At 36.7% G+C, this 19,491-nt stretch overlaps 1 protein-coding gene across 2 annotated transcripts in view; it reads left to right on the top strand.

The window, feature by feature from the left end:
• USO1 (USO1 vesicle transport factor) overlaps nt 1-16,527 on the top strand; it is a 92,414-nt gene extending 75,887 nt beyond the window's left edge. For both annotated transcript variants that reach the window (XM_074274209.1, XM_074274208.1), the window contains 7 exons: nt 5,606-5,744; nt 8,838-9,001; nt 9,535-9,624; nt 11,883-11,981; nt 12,648-12,755; nt 13,757-13,972; nt 15,270-16,527. In XM_074274209.1, coding sequence (XP_074130310.1) covers nt 5,606-5,744; nt 8,838-9,001; nt 9,535-9,624; nt 11,883-11,981; nt 12,648-12,755; nt 13,757-13,972; nt 15,270-15,443 — 990 coding nt within the window. In that variant the 3' untranslated portion in view covers nt 15,444-16,527. The remainder of the gene's footprint in view (nt 1-5,605; nt 5,745-8,837; nt 9,002-9,534; nt 9,625-11,882; nt 11,982-12,647; nt 12,756-13,756; nt 13,973-15,269) is intronic.
• The last annotated feature ends 2,964 nt before the right edge of the window (nt 16,528-19,491 follow it).

The following is a 19,491-nucleotide window of genomic DNA, read 5'->3' as shown; positions in this document are numbered from 1 at the left end:
TAAGGGGTGTGGAGATTTAATGAACTCTTGTAAGTCAGGGTCTAGGGATGGGTATATATCCCCAGTTGTCAGAGCTGCAGATCAAGATAAGAACGAGGTTTAAGCTCTTGGAAATGTTGGAAAAACTGTGCTGTTCTTGAAGAGAGTTAGTTATTCAATAAGCAAAGATTCTGAATCTTTTCCTTCCTAGTTTCCCCACTCTTTATGGGGGAGGGGTGAAAAGTACCAGCATAGCCTACCCAGCTTACCGAACCCTGAGGTGTTCCAGCTGTCCTGAGATAAAAGGGAAACAGGGCCAAACCTCAAATTCCTACCAGGGAGCAGGACTCTGGGGGCCAGGTCAACCCTTGTGGTGTTCTGTGGTGGTGAGAAGGCAGTTCCTCCTGCTCGGAATCAGGGCAGAGACTGGGGTCTCCTAAGGCTTAAGTCTAGAAGAGATTTGCATTAAAAGAGCATCTCTGCTTCTTTCTGAGTGTCTGGAGGCAGGAGTTGCCCTGAGAAGAGAACTGAGAATCTCAGGTTAACGAGATAAAGGAAACCAACAGGTGTTAGAAGTCAGTTTTGGTCTTACAGACCTCTATTAGTTGTCCAGTAGCAGACAGATGACCAGGCTAAATACTTATTTTGCCAAGCATTTAGGATACAATGATTACATATAATCAGGCTAGACACAGCAAGGTATGACATAATTGAATTGCATTAACAATTTCTATTGACTATTGCTCTGATCTTAAAATCAGTTACATGAGGGAAAAAATGCAAGAACGTAAATTCTAAACAAATATTTATCATAGCCTTATATTGATAACAATAAGGAATTTGTCCCAATGAGTTCATGTCCAAGTAGATATAAATCAGTTTGCTTTAAAAAAATACAATCATATACAGAATGTCTAAGTCCACATAAGAGAATTCAAGAAGTTAGCAGTTAAACTTTTAGAAATAAATCCTACCGAAGTATGGATGGCATTCACAGAAACCCAGGCTAAGTTTGAATATTGCTCTTTTCCCAACCTTTTCGATTCAAAGGGGCTAGCTTCCTAACAGCAGGGAAGCCCTGTTAAGGTGGGTGTAGAGAGATTAGTTCAGTGGAGTTTACTGAGAGGCAGTAACTAGACCAACTCTATAGCTTTCATTCCCTTTAGGCGTCCCTAAGAGAGAGAGAAATAAAACAAAAAAACTTTTATTTCACCAGAGCTGTGCCATGACTCTCAATGAGTAATGCTTGGCTTGAGCGTAGAGCTCCAGACAGCATCAATCAAGTCCCGGGAAATTGAGCTGTCCCACCTCGCTGATAGAGTGTAGGGGGTTTGTGTTACCTAATAGAGGCGAGAGCAATATTGTAGTAGGGTTCTAGAGAGATGACATAATCAGTGGAGACAGCATCTTGATAAGGCATTCCCATAGCTTGGGATGGGAGAGGCATTCTGCTATTCTGAAACAAGATCTTATCAAGTATTCTGATAAAGAGGCAGGGGGAGGTTTTGTAGAACTAAGAGGCAGGGAAACTGAGGCAGGATAATTAGGGAAACTGAGTCAGGACAATAATAAACAAACCAGATTAAAACTAGAAAATGCAAGGACTTGTGGCAAGGACTAGTTTCTCCCCGATAACCCCAATTATTAGCATAAAACAGCACTCCTCATTCAGAGACACACACGCCTCCCTGTTTGAATCTCTGCAGTTGGGGGGCATCTCAGCCAGAGATGGACAGTCTTTAGGTCTGTGGTCATTTGTGCATTTAACAGCCTCTGCTGTGTAGTAGTGCTCAAGGGTGGTCCCACTGCCCTGAGAAGGCACCCCAAGTCTGTCAAGGACTCTGAGAGACAAAAAATGGAATTTGAGAGCTTCTCTCTCTCTCTCTCTCTCTCTCTCTCTCTCTCTCTCTCTCTCAGATTTCTGAGTAAATTATGCAATTAAACCAAGAGACAGGCCGCCCCAAATCATTAGAGTTCTGATGTTGAAATGCTGAAATAATAATTAAGGAAATGAGGTAACAGGGGTGGAGAAACAGATCAGAGAGACTGCCAGTCCCAGGACAGGTGTCTGATTTTGGTTGTTTCTAAAGGATAATCCCAAAGACTGAATAAGGGATTTCAAAGTTAAAACATAACTCAGCAAATCATAGTCTAGTAAATTTTAAGCAAAGAGTAAAATAGTTTTCAATTCGGCCTGAACTGAAATAAGACATCAGTTTTTCCCAATTTCCTGACCAGCTGAAATCTCAGTTTCCTTCCCCCCGTTTACAGAAATTATCAGATTATACATAACAGACTAGTAAATTTCCTGAAATAGCAATAGTCAAACAGGTTTATACAGCAATAGTTAAAAGTTTTTCTCATACAGAACAATAGTAAAACAGTTTTATGCAAGTCCCCCAGTTTTAAGGAGTCTTAAAAAAGCAGTTCAATTAATTTGAAGGCTGGCCTATCTCACTCAGAGCCTTCTCTGCAGAAGAGAAATCCCATGTGACCCCTCCCTACTCTGTTAGAAGAGGCAGAGGGAGTGAAAAGCAGCTAGCATTAATGCAGAGAATAGTGAGTCAAAGACAAAAGACCCTACCCCCACCCTTCTTCTAGTGATTAGGGTGTGGGGACGTTTGGGGTATTTAGAAAGGTCAGACCCTAATTGGAGATAAGGGACACCTAAGGGAGCAGAGAGATTGGAACTCTACACAGAATTCAGGTGTTATGTAGCCATTCTCTAAAAGGCAGCTTGAGGGAGAATCTATTATTCTTATTGTATATCCCTGGTTTCCTGGACTGAAGCCAGAGAAGTTCAGTCAAGAAAGAGACAGTTTAAGGAAACTGAGGCAGTAAAAAAATAACTGTTGCACACCAGAACAGAGAAAGATTCTAGCGAGGCACCAAATTAAAAGTAGTTAAGGAGCGTTTAAATAGTTTCAATTTCTTTTTAATTCTCTTCCTGCTATAGTCAGGATGAGGAAAAGATAAAAGAAATTATTTTCACTCTCTTAACAATTAATTTGCCTGGATTCAGAATTTGTTCCCAGCCCAAATTATCCTTTCTGAAGCTCTAAGCTGGCCAGGACCAGAACTTAGAAAGGGCATCTTTTAATTGTCAGCATATGAGGGGGCAAAGGGGGCATACAATCGAAAGAAAGAGAGTGTGCTAGGAGCTGAGACAGAGAAAGGCTTGTTGAACAGCTAGTTTCTAGGCTTTAGAGAGCAGGTAAGTATGCCCTGAGGTTTAGAAAGAAAATGGGCAGTTTTAAAATCCAGCCTAGAGAGCGTGGTCTAATGCAGGAAACCAAGTCCCATGTTAAAAGGTATGGGACAAGCTAGTTCTCTGAGCGCGCTGGAAGCCCTGGCTCCTTTAGAAGGCCCAGGTAGAAGCTATGGGAAGGGTGTTCAGAGTTGTGGCAGAGCACCTTTTAAAAGTGAATAGGAGACTTTTCTAGAGCTCTTGAAGAGTCCCCAAATCTCCCCACTGTACCCTGAGAAGGGGACAGGATAGGAGCATTTAAATGGCAGGTTAAGCCACATGGGAGAGGTTGGAAAAGAGAGGGACCAGAGAGGGTTGGCCATGTGGTGGGGTGGAGGGGTGAAGAAGAGACACTTTCCCCAGTGTCTCTAGCCTGAGCACAGGCTTTTCTGGCGAGATAAAGGGATTAGAAATGCCTTGGAAAAAGGTCTTTTGTCTCTAGAAGAAGCGGCCTGTAGAGACAGAGTGAGACAAAAAGAGAACTTTTTTTCCTGAAAAGTAGTCTCCACAGGAGACTTTGCTCACACCCCAAACCTGGTCTGGGTGCCCTGTGTTTTAGAGATAGAGTGAGACGAGGGTAGGAACACAGATATTCTTCCCAGAGGCTGCTCGAACTGCTAAGGACGAAAATTGGTTCTGAGAGACCTGAAAAGGTTAAGGTTAGTTTTTGGGGTAACAGTTTTCAGGGTCCCCAGGTGGGCCACCAACTAATGAGGGAAAGGAAAAGGGGAACCCCATTTCTTGGCGCATAGATAATCCCATGAGGCGCAGTGTCCCCTGTAAAATAAATTTACAGGCCCGAAAACCTAGATTGTTAAATAAAAGATTTATTGTAGGAATTTGGAAGTAAAGCTCAGTTAGAAAGACGCCAGGGCCAGAGGTAGCCGCTGAGCAGGCAGGAACCCCTACATGGCTGGAAGGATACCATGTGTTGGCTGGGAGGGCTCCTGCAAAGAGGGCATTCTGGCTCACCTCTTTTATACCCAAAAGATGATGGGCGGTACCCTAAGTTCTCAGCGGGCTTTTCAGTTAGCTCAGATCAGGTGAGGGCTGGGGGAGGCTGAGCTGATAGTGGGGGCTGGGCCCAGATATTCTTAAAGGGACTTCAACCCCCATCATACCCACCAAGTATGCAATCAAAGTATGAATGTAATGTTTCAAGTTCAGACTTTACATTTTCAATAATTTTTGTATAAATCAAATTAATTAGAATTTTTTTAGATGCTGGTGATTTGGAAACAACTTATACTCAGCAATCTTCAAACCACAATGAGATTACAAAAGTGAAAAAAAGTTTCTCCCTTTATTGCACATCATGAAGTATTCTAAGTATCTTATAGCAAAGGAGAAAAGATTCTTGGATTCCTGTACTTGGAACTAATAAGTAGTTGATTAGAGAGAAGAAAAAAATTTTTATATATTTATAATCACTAAAAAAGTTAATTCAGAAAGATTATAAATTATCATTTTAATAATTTCTTAGGCATTAAATTTTTAATAGCTTTAATTTTTTTTAAGTCGCAAGATTAGAAGCTGTCACAGTGCTTATTATTAGAATGATACTGGACACCTCACATTTAGGGATTATTACTCAGCATTGTTAAAAAATCATTTCTTACTTATTAGATATTTTAATATTATTGACTGGGAAATGACTGGCATTTCACCCACATAATCTAATGAATGCATATGTTGTGAAATAGTTTATAGATAATTTGTGGATTAGGATGAGTATTTCTATTGTGCTGAAACTATGATCTATAACTTTAAAGGATTAAGAATAATTTCTCCTGTGATTTAGAGTCATAAAATATCAAAATTGGACATTGAGATCATCTGGTCTGGTCCTTCTGAAACAGAAATCCCTTCTGCATAATCTCCAGACAGATGATGAAAGGCTTTAACTCCTGGGAAGGGCAGAAAGGCTTATCTTTTGGGGCCATTCAATTATTATTTTTTTTTAATGACCATTTTTCTCCTTCCAAAGGGGACATTTAGCTTGCTCCTAATTGTATTCTTTAGAGGCCACACAGAGCAAATAAAATCTCCTGTGATTTATCACAGAATTCAAACACTTGAGTTAAATTCAACCTAACAATGCTTTTCTTAAATACCTACTATGTGGAAAGTGTTGAATCAAGTGCTCTAGTATCAACCTTTAAGGAGCTATGTGATAGAGTCAAGGTGAGAGAGCATAGATATAGAAATACACCAGTGCAAATGAGCATACCCATAAAACACACCATTGTCTTATATAAATTGGGTCCATAATTTTAATTCTAGTTTCATGCCATCTTGTAGAAATGATTATCTTGAGTACCACATGTATTGATACATATATTTGTCTTGACAAAAATGCTCTTTATTTTTCTTCCATAGGATTGCCAGCTTGAGGAATTAAAACAACAGGTTTCTACCCTAAAATGTCAAAATGAACAATTGCAGACTGCCGTCACACAGCAAGTATCTCAGATCCAGCAGCACAAGGATCAGTATAACCTCCTGAAAGTACAGCTAGGTATCATGATCCCAATTGAACTTTGGGTTGGGATGTATGTGTTGTATATGCATGAAACTTTTTGTGTCAGCATCATGCCCATTGGTTTCCGTAGCTGACTGAGTCTTTTTAAAAATGAAAGTCTTTGGGGGATGGAGGAGTCTTAAGTACCAGTTATATGTTAAGTGTACTATCTAGTTGCTGAAGATATAAAAATTAAAGAAGACATAGTCTCTATCTTCTAGATTTCCTTTTACAACCTGTGATTTCTGTAATATAATGAAGTACAGAGAAGTCTTAGAAGAGAAACAGGAAAGCTTTGAGGAGAGAGAGGCAGTTTTTGGTATGGGATTCAAGACACTTCATGAAAGAAATGTTGAAACATGAGAGTAATATTGGTAGTTGGAAATATGAAGGACTTGTAGATACAGGAGAAAGGATGCTTTGAGGTAAGAGAAAATAGAACATAATAAAGAAAGAGTGTGTAGTCCAATACAGCTAGAATATAAATACAAAGGACACAAAATACAACAGAAAGGATAAATCGGAGCCAGCTATGGAGAGCCTTTGGTCCTAGCTTAGAGAGTTTGTATTTCACTTAGTAGGGAGTAGTTACTGAAGGTGTTGTAAGTAGAGTACCTGATGTACTCTATGAATATTTTGGTAATGTTAAGGCTCGTCAGAGACCCACTCTCCAGAGAGTAGAAACAGGTAGATTGGCCAGAAAGCTATTCTGGTAGTCAGAAAGAGGGAATGAGTTCCTGAACTGGCATAGTAAAAATAGTAGTAGAAATATATAAGAAGACACATACAAGAGATGCTTTAACGATAGTATCTATAGGTCTGCAGCTAATTGGATTGGGGAAAAATATAAGGGAGAGGGAAGAGCCAGAAATGACTTAAGAGGAGAATTGGGTTGGGGCAGGAGAAGTAATAGAGGAATTAAGAGTCTTGCTTTTGTATATGTTGAATTTAACTTATAGATAGGATGACTATTGAAATGTCCATGAGACAATATGGAATTGAAGAATTGGCGTCGCACAGGAACAGTTACAGCTGGAGGTGTATTTGAGTGGAGAAATTTTTGATATTTTCTTTGCCAAGAATAATAATTTTAGGACTGAAGAAGATAGAACAAAAATGGTTACAGAGGAGATGAAACCCAGAGATTTAAGATTGGGGATAAGTTCAGAATTCCAGACTGAACACAAATTACATGCTAGAATTATAGATACATTTAGAATTCATTTGCTGAGCTACTGTCAGAGACCTTTGAAAAACATCAAAATTGCTAAAGGTGCATTAGGCAAATCATTGTCCCTGTCTTCCAGAAGTATGGGATCTTCAAACTATAGGCTAGTGAATAGGACTATGATTCCAACCAGTATCTAAAATAAGTTATTAAAGGTATAGTGTGTTTATGGGGGGGGGGGAGCGTTATTAAGTGACTTGGCCAGGGTCACACATCTAGTAAATGTTACAGATCTGAGACTGGATTTGAATTCTTTACTCCAGGGCTGGTGTGTTTTTTTTTTTTTTTTTTTTTTTTACTGTGCTAAGCTACCCTGGTTTGTAAACATTTTTAAAACTGAGGGATAATCACTGAGAACCCGAAGTTCATTTAAAACAGGCCACAATAAAATTTTAATTAATTAATTAATTTGTTTACAAAGCATATGCATGGATAAATTTTCCAACATTGACCCTTGCCAAAACTTTTTGTTCCAAATTTTCTCCACCTTCCCCCCACCCCCTCCCCTAGCTGGCAGGTAATTTAATACATGTTACATATGTTGAAATACATGTTAAATCCAATATATGTATACATATTTATACAGTTATCTTGCTATGCAAGAAAAATCAGATCAAGAAGGAAGGAAAAGAAAAACTGAGAAAGAAAACAAAATGCAAGCAAATAACAACAGAGAGAGTGAGAATGCTATGTTGTGTTCCATACTCTGTTCCCACAAATATTCCCATATCTCTGGGTGTAGATGTCTCTCTTCATCACTAAACAATTGGAACTGGGGCAGCTAGGTGGCGCAGTGGATAGAGCACGGGCCTTGAAGTCAGGAGGATCTGAGTTCAAATCTGGCCTCAGACACTTAACACTTCCTGGCTGTGTGACCCTGAGCAAGTCACTTAACCCCAGCCTCAGAAAAAAAAACAACAAAAACAATTGGAACTGGTTTGAACCATCTCAATGCTGAAGAGAGCCATGTCCATCAGAAGTGATCTTCGTATAATCTTGTTGTTGCTGTATATAATGATCTCCTGGTTCTGCTCACTTCACTCAGCATCAGTTCATGTAAGTCCCTCCAGTCCTCTCTGGAATCATCCTGTTGGTCATTTCTCACAGAGCAATAATATTCCATAGCACTCATGTACCACAATTTATTCAGCCATTCTCCACCTGATGGCCATCTATTCATTTTCTAGTTTCTTGCCACTATAAAAAAGGCTGCCACAAACATTTTTGCACATGTGGGTCCCCTTCCCTCCTTTAAGGTCATACTAAATTAATGCGATTTTTAAACTTGATAGAATTATTAGTCAATGTCATAAATATAATATACCTAGATTTCTGCAAAGCATTTGGCAAAGTATCTCATTAGAGATAGAGAATAGAACGTTGTAGTTGATGTGATGATAGTATAATTTAATAAATTTGGTAATGGGTTGACCAGAGACAAAAAGTAGTGATTAGTAATGCAGTGGTTTTTTTGTTTTTGTTTTTTTTCTGAGGCAATTGAGGTTAAGTGACTTGTCCAGGGTCACAGAGCTAGGCAGTGTTAAGTGTCTGAGACCAGATTTGAACTCAGGTCCTCCTGACTTCAAGGCCTGTGCTCTATCCACTGCGCCACCTAGCTGCCCCTCAATGTTTGCTTTGCAGTTATCACATGCTACATACAATAAAGCTATGGTACCATATTGGAGACACAATTATATAGTCCTTTATCTTTTATCTAGCTTTATATTTGATTGTGTGTGTGTGTGTGTCTGTGTGTCTGTGTGTCTGTCTGTCTGTCTGTCTGTCTGTCTTAGAATTTCTTGGGCAAATAAGGCCAAATTTAGGTTTATGCAACTTTATCAAATTTCATGCATGTCTAATAGGAAAAGACAATCAGCATCATGGTTCCCACAGTGATGGAGCTCAGATGAATGGAATTCAGCCAGAAGAAATTAGCAGGTTGAAAGAAGAGATAAAAGAGCTAAAAAATAAGCAAGAACTTTTACAAAGCCAATTGAGTGAAAAGGACTCCTTGATTGAAAATTTGGTAAGCTATGAACATTCAAAGAGTACTAAATTATAAAAGCAAAATTTGCTAGTCTTTTAATTTTATGGTATCTACTTCTTTATCCTTCTCACATGACCGTATATTGTGCTTTAGTAAACTTAGTAAAGAGTTTGTTCTTTCCAAGCTATATCTATATAATCTATATTAGTCTCACAAGAGTTGTAGGTCATTGTGATGAAATGAGAGAAAATAGCTTATGATGATTTTTTTTAAATGATCATTTATAGAATGGTTTTTCATATCAATTTAAATGAAATTATATATGATATCTTTAGCTTTATGTTTTCAAGTATCCCTGTGCTTTAGAGTAGGACAAAATATAATGTTTTATACAAAAGTGATATATCCCTCTCCCTCTTCTTCTCCCTCCCTCTCCCCCTTCTCTCTCTCCTTTTTTTTTGTGGGGGAGGGGGGCTGAGGCAATTGGGGTTAAGTAACTTGCCCAGGGTTACACAACTAGGAAGTATTAAATAATTTAGTTTCTTCATTTATTTGTTTGTTTATTATTGTAGAAGGCAACACAGTTAACACCTGGGAAAGCAGAACAATCTCCAGAGATTTCTGTGGATGGTGATTCTGAACAGACTACAAAATTGCAACGGGTAAATTTGTACTTTTTCCCTTTTCTTCATAAATTAGAATGGTTGTTCTGAATAATCATTAATAGCAATAAAAACTTGTAACAAAATAATTGTCTTTAATTTTTGACTTTTTAGAATCCTTAAAATTATTATTTTTCTTTGCTAAAAAGATGTAATCTCTACCCAAATTGATTCCCAGACTATGGAATAGCTATTAAAATATAATTTAAAAAAATTTAAGTAGTGGCTTGACTATCAATTACCAGTGACTGTGTTAAGATGTAAACTTTGTGGCAACTATGGTACTTTCTAGAGGATGTCAATCCAGATGTTAGGCCACCTGGTGAATATCTGATATAGCACTAACCAGTCAGAAATGAGATTTGTCTGTTGTGTTATCCAAGTTGTACAAGCTGATTAGTTTCTCTATACTGACTTTAAAAGAGCCATGGCCTCCTTGATTGTCAGTTGCATTCTTGGCCAATAAGGAGCCTTAGATCCCATTTATTGGCAATTCTAGCTTTGCTGATAAATTGAACATGCTGGGGTGTTGGGGTGCGGTGGGCAGAACAGTGGTAAACTTTGCCTAATTTTCATGACCAATTTTTCATTATAATTACTAGGGGGAAGGGGGAACTTGGTAAACAATTTATTTGTGCCTTGTGTTTCATTCTGTCTCAAAAAAATATGCTTCTTGAGCACATGTACAGGAGAAGTAAATAAAAAGGTGAACTTGTCAATATTTCAAATAGATGCCTTTAACTTTGGGAAAAAATTAACTTTTTTCCTTTTTTTGGCATCTTTTTTGACTTGAAAATCCTATCAAAATAATTCTACTTCAGAATTTTGGTTATTATATTATTTTTCTGATTCTATTTCATGTTCTGTCTAGTTATGTGCTTAATGTTCACAGTATCTTATAAAACAATGATTGTCCATTACTTTCATGTACCACACACAGTTTTTTCTGTTTTAACCCTTCTCTTAATTGATGGACAACTACTTTCTTTTCAGTTCTTAGTTATCACCCAAAAAAAGCTGCTATAAATATGTTTATGTACATAGAGTCTTCCCATTTGTCTTTGGCTTCTTTTTTAAATCCTCAGCAATGGGATCTCTATGTCAAAGAGTATGGACAGTTTACTTTTTAAAGCATAATAACAAATTGTCTTTAGATTGATTGAATCAGTTCACATCTCCACTAAAATATTAATATGCCTCTTCATAGTTAATTAGCTATGAAGCCATAGAATTATATTAATTTACATTTTTCTTATTACTAGTGATTTAGAACAAGATTTCGCATTGGTGATAGTAGTTTGTAATTCTTTTCAAAATATTTATTCTTATTCTTTGAGGATCAGTTATCCATAAGGGAAGTTTTTTTTGTATATATATTTGTGTTATTTTCTCATGTTTTAGCTATCAGACCCATACCAAAGAATCTTTGAGGTAAAGATTTATTTTTTTCCCACCTGACAGTTTCTTATCCTATCTACCTACATTGGTTTTGTTTAATTCAACAGCCTTTTAATTTAATGTACATGAAATTACCTGTTTTATTATTTGTGATCTTTTCTCATTTGGTTAAGAGGTATGCTTTTAGTTTATTTTATGGTATCACTTTTTATATTGAGATTTCTTATCCATTTTAGCCTTGTTATGCTATATGTTACATTTACTTAGATATAATTTCTCTCAAACTGCTTTTCTATTTTCCTAGCAGTTCTTGTCAAAGAGCAAGTTCTTTCCTGGGTCATCTGTTATTCTAACCCAACAAGTTCCACTGATTTTACTTTTGTGATTTTTAACTAGACTAAGCAGTTTTGGTTCTTATAATTTGTGTTTTGGTAATATATCATGAGAGCTGGAATTCTTCCTATACTTCTTTCATTCTTAACTTTTAAAATTATTTTCTTGAGTTTCTCTACTCTATATTTAACCATATTAATTTTATCTAGCTCTGTCAAAGGACTTAATAGTTTGCTTGGTATAGCATTAGAGCTGTAAATTCAAGTAGCACGGTTATTTTCATTACATTGGTATGGGTCAACTAAGAATAATAAATGTTCCTCCAGTTATTTGTCATATCTTATTTTGATGAGTGTCCTGCAGAAGTGTTTGTGTAGCAAAACACTTGGTAGAGAAATCTTGGTGATTTTTGTGAATTTCATTTTAAAGCTGATAGTTGACCAGAGTTACTGTTTCAATTTCTTTGCTGGTTCTCTGTAGTTTTCCAAATAAACATAAAATGGTTTTTGCTGCTTTTATCTCTAAAGGAACTTGAAACACTCAGAGCTCAGCTAAACTTACAATCAGTGGAAGTCTCTAAATTACAGATGGAAAAGCAGGAGCTGTTACAGAAAACTGAAACATTTGTAAGTTTCTTTTGTTTTATTTATCCATAAATAGCAAAGCTAGGACTGGAATGACTTCCCTGCTTTAGTATGATCAGCTTATTCTGTTTTAAATTAGAGATTTACAATGGCCTAGTAGAATCTTGCTAGTAATACACCAGTTAAAATCCCTCAACACATTCTCTTTACTGACTGGGGTGTTCTGGCATAATAGAAGGAGCCCAGGTTATAATCAAAGACCATGATCTGTCATTCTTTGAGACCTGCCAGAGCATCATTTCCTTGTCTCTCAAAAGTAGGTCTTGGACAGGTTGGTCACTGAGAGCCCTTTCAGCTCTGAATCTGGGATCTTATGTTTCAGGCACTGTTAGAGCATACTTCTAACTCAGAATAACTTTGATTTTTCCTTCCTTCATCTGTCTCCTTTATTTTCTTAGATGTGTCTACTTTGCCCTGTTCCCTGACTCACGATACATCGGACTTTAGGCACTTTGGGTTCTTCCCCGAGTGTCATTTATTTAATAAAATGGTATTTTGTTTGCATAAGAATCCATTTGAGAACTGTTTTATCTAATCTTGGAAGCCAGATTTTAAAAGTGCAATAAAAACTATGTCTGTCTAGTCTGGGCATTTATATTGCTAGCTTGACTTCTAAAACTTCTTTTTAACTCAATTTCTATTTCTTAGGCTAAATCTTTTACAGTATCAGGAGACAATGGAACTGTAACAACAGCAAAATCCACAGACATAGAAGGAAGACTTTCTGCATTGCTCCAAGAAACTAAAGAATTAAAGGTTAGTATCATTTTTGTGCCTAATACACAATTTTTAAAAAAGGTAACATGGAGCATATTGAGAACTTTATTTCCATGTATGAGTAAACTCTGAAAAGTAGGATGAAGCCAAATAATTTGTTATTTGTATTTCTGTTGAAATGTGTGCTTTGTTTTTTTTGGCCTGCATTTTCATGTAATTTTGTAACTCTCTTTCTAGTTTGAACAGAAATAACGCAACTCAAGTTTTTTAAAATTATTTTCTTGATGATGGAAAATCCTTTGTATATAAAAATGCTTTTTTTAAGAGTAATTTTGTGTGTTTAAGAACCAGTCTCCAAGGCTGAACTGAATGGAGTGTGTTTGTCTTTTTTTTTTTTTTTTTTTTTTTATATATATTTTTTTTATAACATTATCCCTTGTATTCATTTTTCCAAATTATCCCCCCCTCCCTCTATTCCCTCCCCCCGATGACAGGCAATCCCATACATTTTACATGTGTTACAATATAGTCTAGATACAATACATGTGTGTGAATATAATTTTCTTGTTGCACAATAAACATTAGATTCCGAAGGTACATGCAACCTGGGCAGACAGATATTAGTGCTAACAATTTACATTCACTTCCCAGTGTTCCTTCTCTGGGTGTAGCTACCTCTGTCCATCATTGATCAACTGGGAGTGAGTTGGTTTTTCTTTATGTTGAAGATTTCCACTTCCATCAGAATACATCCTCATACAGTATTGTTGTTGAAGTGTACAGTGATCTTCTGGTTCTGCTCATTTCACTCAGCATCAGTTGATTTGAATCTCTCCAAGCCTCTCTGTATTCCTCCTGCTGGTCATTTCTTACAGAGCAATAATATTCCATAACCTTCATATACCATAATTTACCCAACCATTCTCCAACTGATGGACATCCTGAATGGAGTGTGTTTGAATGAAAAGAGCATTTTGTCATGAGCTGTTCCAATATGAGTGCTCTTTTTAGGTAAATAACTTAAGCATTTCTCTTGTCAGAATGAAGTTAAAGCCCTATCTGAGGAAAAAGCTTGTATAAAACAGCAATTGGATTCATCAAACAGCACTATTGCAATCTTACAAAATGAGAAAAGCAAACTGCAGGTGGGACTTGCAAAATCTGCCAAAGAACAGGATGACCTCTTGGTGCTGCTGGCTGATCAAGATCAGAAAATAATTTCATTAAAAAGTAAACTCAAGGAACTTGGGCACCCGGTAAGACCACAGCTTTCTCTAGAATTTATCATTGCAAAGATTTTGCTCTACATTTTGTATTTCATTTCACTTGTGCTTAGTTTCACATTTCTTTGTAAAATGTTTAGACATATTTTACCTTGAAGATGCTGGCTATATCATGAATATAGATGATCCTGGAGTATAATTTCTGTAATAATTTTAATATGTTTTAGAAATTTTTTTAAAAAAAATTTTTATTAATTTTTATAATTACAACATTTTCTTTGACAGTGGATATTCATAGGTAATTTTTTTTTTTTACAACATTATCCCTTGTAATCCCTTCTGTTCCTAATTTTTCCCCTCCCATCCACCCCCTCCCCTAGATGGCAGGCATTCCCATACATATTAAATATCTTATAGTATATCCGGTACAATATATATGTGCAGAACTGAATTTTTTTGTTGTTGTGGCAAAGGAAGAATTGGATTCGGAAGCTAAAAATAATCTGGGAAGAAAAACAAAACAAAACAGTGCTCACAGTTTATACTCATTTCCCAGTGTTCCTTTTCTGGGTGTAGCTGATTCTGTCCATCATTGCTCAATTGGAATTGGATTAACTCTTCTCTATGTTGAAGATACCCACTTCCATCAGAATACATCCTCATACAGTATCATTGTTGAAGTGTATAATGATCTTCTGGTTCTGCTCGTTTCACTCAGCATCAGTTGATGTTAGTCTCTCCAAGCCTCTCTGTATTCCTCCTGCTGGTCATTTCTTACAGAGCAATAATATTCCATAACATGCATATACCATAATTTACCCACCATTCTCCAATTGATGGGCTTCCATTCATTTTCCAGTTTCTAGCCACTATGAAAAGGGCTGCCACAAACATTTTGGCTATGTTTTAGAAATTTAAACTATTTTGTAGGAAGGCACATTTCTCCTTTAAAAGCATTGTACTTGTTAAAGAGTTTGCTTAATATCTTGCATATGCTTATACTTTGATATTTTATTTTTAGTAAAGTGAATTGGTTTGGTTTCTGGTACTTTAGTAGGAAACACTCACTGGGGAATAAGAAGATACTACCATTTTTTAGTTCCTATTCAAATTTTCTCATGATAGTTTTTATTATGTAAAAGTAGTTGTCGTTACATTGGCCCACAGATGATTTCCCAGGAGTTGCGTTGGTCATTAAGACAAAGAAATAAAGAATTCTAAAATTCCAAATTTCAAAATAGGGAGAACATTTGAAACTGCAGTATTTTTTTGGCCAAGAAATAAAGTTTTTCGTGTTATTTGGTTCAAGCTAATTTTTTTTTCAACTTAGGTTGAAGATGAAGATGAAGATGAACTTGGATCTGGAGATCAAACTGGTAATGATGACATTGATGATGATGTTGATGATGACGATGATGATGATGATGATGATGACGACGACGACAACAGTGATGATGAAGCTGACCATCATAATTCCAATGCATTAGTAGAGGGATCAATCTAAGCTTTAAAGTATCTCTAAAAATAATTGAGATTACTATGTAATTTTTAAGATGGAGCCTCAAAGACAATACCTTGGTCTGTCTCCACACATAATAATAAAAGATTTTTAGGAAGCAAATGGAAAGCATTCACTAAAAGACTATTGCCATGTTTCTGAAATGATGCCACCCATATTTGTTTGTTTGTTTGTTTGTTTGTTTGAAAGAAAAAGACCTAATGGTGGGTAAAACACACTACTGTTTTATTTAAGTTCTCCTGAACTCTTTAGAAGACGACCATCTCTTAGCTTTAGACACCAAAAGTGTACCGTTAAAAAAGCATGAGGTAGCCATACAATTTGCCTTAGTTCCTTGGTCATTTACAAAAGTCTCTGCATCTATCTTTTTATTTTGAAATTTGTGATTTTAAGTGCTTATGTATTTGATTTTAACACATTGAATTGGGCTCTTTGTTCTCCATAGTCAACCTTGGTGATATTCTAAACCCACGGGTTCTTTTAAAGAGTTGATGAGTGAGGTTTAAGAGCAGGAGCAATTTTGGGGAAATGGCTGATTGGTCAATGGTGATTCCCAAAATAAATATATTGAACAATGTAGAGGGAGTGCCTTTGCAGCTAGAGTGATTGCAAAGAGACAGTGAGCTTGACGTCCAAGGATGCAGGGTCATGTCTGCAGTAAGCTGCAGGGATGCTGAAGCAAATGGTTAGGGAAGCAGAACAACTCAGTTAAAAAAAATTCCTAATAATTCTTACAGTACAAGCTAACATGTTAGCTGGTTGTCATAATCAGCTCCATGTTCTTGAGTCAAAAAAAAATAAACAAACACCCACTACTCTGATTGATATAATTTTAATTTATTGGCTTTTGTACAAGGAAGCACCTTGAGGGCAGGGACTGGGTCTTACTCTTCTTGCTATCTCCTAGCACCTCAGCCAGTGCCTTGCACTGAATAGGCAATTGAGGGATGCTTGTTGAATTGAATTAATGTTGAAATAGGCTTGACCAGTATAAAAAATTTTAAAAGAGTGCAATAAAAGATGTCAATCTCATGTTTTGGTAATAAAAATAGACATTATGTTCACTTAAGTCCATAGTCATTTGTTTTATCTTTGCTTCTTTTTAGATTTTGAGTAACAGTGTTATTTATTTTTCATGATCGAATCAAAATTCCTATCTATTTTTATATGAAATCATGACAAAAGACCTTTAATAATTTTTCCTAGGTGCCTTCAGGAAGCTTTTCCCGATTCCCTTCTAGTTGTTAATGCTTGCTACCTCCTCTGATCATCTTAATTTTCATATTTCTTTACATATTGTATCTCATCATAGAATATATGATCTATGAAGGTAGGAATTGATTTTTGTATTGCCAGAGCTTAGGCTATTTTCTGCTTTATACTTAGAATTTGTTTAACAAATCTTGACTAATTTAATCTGACGTTAAAGTTGTTGGGAGGAAGCATATGCATATCTTTTATCTCTTTTTTGTTTTTTTTTTTTTCCCTTTTCCTGTGGGAAGTTTTATTTAAGTTGGAAAGACTAAAGATGAGCGAAGCTGGAGTTTTAAGATCTTTCTTTAAAAATCTGAGTTTTATTCTCACCAGTTGCTGCCAGGTACCCTCAGCAAAATTGAGAGAGTTATCTTTTTCCCTTTCCAGCCATCCTTTCTCAAAACCTCTTTCCCTAATTTCCTAATTTTCCTAATTTCTTTGTACCACCCCTCAGTTGTAAAAAGCTTACATCATCCAGCTCTATCCTCTTACTTCATAACGCTTTCCTGTTCCTTTTATCTCAAATCAGAACTCCCATTTTTGGTTGCTATTGGCATTTAGGTATTGGTTTTATGATGGCATTAAAGGTTATTTAATTCTCATAATTAAACCATCCAATGGAACAGAAACCCACAAAACCTTTACATCTTAGAACACTGAATGGAACCACATAAGATGAAAGTTTCAGGAATTCATGTCAAGTTTTGTACTTGATTTCCAAAAATCACCTATCCACATAGAAGTAAGAGAAGCCTGGTTAATAGACCCTTTGTCTGCAGAGGTCTGGAGGTTTTGGTGGACTTTGAGCCCAGTACGAAGCAGCCATGTAATGGGGCAGCCACAAAGTAATGCTGTCTCAGGTCTACACTGAGAAATGAGGAGTGGTGGTTGCTTCTCTGTACCTTACCCTGTTCAGAATACATATCGAGTATTAGGGTTAGGTTAAGAAAATACACCACCATTTCGGAAAGATGGGGAAGCCTGTGCTGGATGAGTATTCCCTGAAGGATTAGGTTAATCTAAAGAAAAGAAAACTTTGGAGGGACATGTTGGCACAACACAACGTTCAAGGATTGTCATGTCCTCGATATATGTAGCTGTGGAAAAGGGATAAAGCTCATTTCATTTGGCCACCGTGGGCAGTCAGGAGCAAATGGGGGAAGTTAAAACAGGCAACATTAGATTTACTGTGGGGAGAGGACTTTGTCAACTGTAGCTTCTGAAGTGGAATGGGTTTTATGGTCCTTTCCTTCTTGGAAAAATTGTTTTCTGTAACGTGCCCTCCTGGCAGTTACAATTACTAGTCTGTACTAGACCCACCAGAGTACCTTTGACCACTGACCTTTGCAGTGTCAACTCTACCTGGCTCGCCTCCTCTGAGGCCTTCAAAGGTCTCTGGCCACAATCTCTTGAATCTATAGTTTAATAACCAGTAGCACACTCAAGAACAGCCACGTGTAATCTTAAAAGCCTTTATTATACCTACTCACATAATGCCCTGACTTGTTGGTTCCCGAGTGAACACCTGGTCAGAAGACCCACGTGTTCACTACCAAAATCCTTACCTCTTTTGGCTATCCATCTTGGCTTGGCCACCCAGGCTAGGAAGCCAGGGTGAAGAGAGCGACTGCTGCCTGCAGTAGGCTTACATAGGGCCTGTGAGGTCACACACACAGCCAATCAGTGAGAGAGTCGTCACCCATTACGAAGCTATCTCAAAATGGACAGGATCCCACCTACAAGGCAGTCCTAATATCCATAGAAATTACTTCCGGACCACTCAATCTCTCGATGCACTGTGGCGCCCATTTAAAGGGCTCTTACAGTTTTCATTTTTGTGATGCTTATGCCAAGTTATGTTGCAATATTCAATTTCTACCCAGGAATTTTTATAATTTTTGAAGAATTCTGTTTCTCAGATACACCAATATGCCAGCCTTTAGTTTATCCAAGTTCATTCTTTCAACTAAGATACGACTGCCAGGTCCACTGGAAGTAGAAAAAATTCCCAGAATATTTTTAGGTGGTTACCTTGTAGTCTGTTGAAAAGATCCAGATTTTACACTGACTTTCTGACAATAATATTGATAAAACCTCGAATGAAAAAATGTGAATTTCATTAATGCTAATTGTCTTTTTTAAATCTTCACTTCTCCAAAGTGTTTTGCTTTTGATGGGTATTTTTGCTTTATATCAATGGTTACCAGCTCTTTTTTCCTAAATATTCTTTTTTTTTTTTCCTCTTTTTTTAGTGAGACAATCAGGTGAGATGATTAAGTTGACTTGCTCTGGGTCATACAGCTACTGCAATGTCTGAGGATGGATTTGAATTCAGGTCCTCCAGGATGAGCACTTTATCTACTATGTCATCTAGCTGTCCCTCATTCTAATCATTTTTAATTATCTTTCAGGCTTCCAGCAGCTAGTAACAGTCAAGAATATAATAATAGTAAGAGTCAAGAATATCTTTTCCAGCTTCCAAGATCTTTCTGAAATGCTTGGTTTTTTATTTTTTGTTTTTCTTTCTGAGGATTGATTAGTCTGTTTTGCAGGGCATTGCTTTTTGTTTTCAACCACATTTTCATTTCTATTTTGATCCACTTTTATTGAATGATCCTTGAACTAATTACCTTCCCTATGGCAAAATCTCTTAATTATTGAAGTTTGTTCTTGAAAAATCACTTGTCCCTCAAGTAATACTTATTTTTTAAAAGAACAACAGAAAATAACAAAATAAATGCATCTATGTCACAGAATCTCTCCAGAAGAATTAAATTAA

This window comes from Sminthopsis crassicaudata, chromosome 6 (assembly GCF_048593235.1).
Source record: "Sminthopsis crassicaudata isolate SCR6 chromosome 6, ASM4859323v1, whole genome shotgun sequence".
Taxonomy (NCBI): Eukaryota; Metazoa; Chordata; class Mammalia; order Dasyuromorphia; family Dasyuridae; genus Sminthopsis; species Sminthopsis crassicaudata.
The sequence above is the reverse complement of the archived record's forward strand: the minus strand, read 5'-3'. Positions and strand labels throughout refer to the sequence as shown.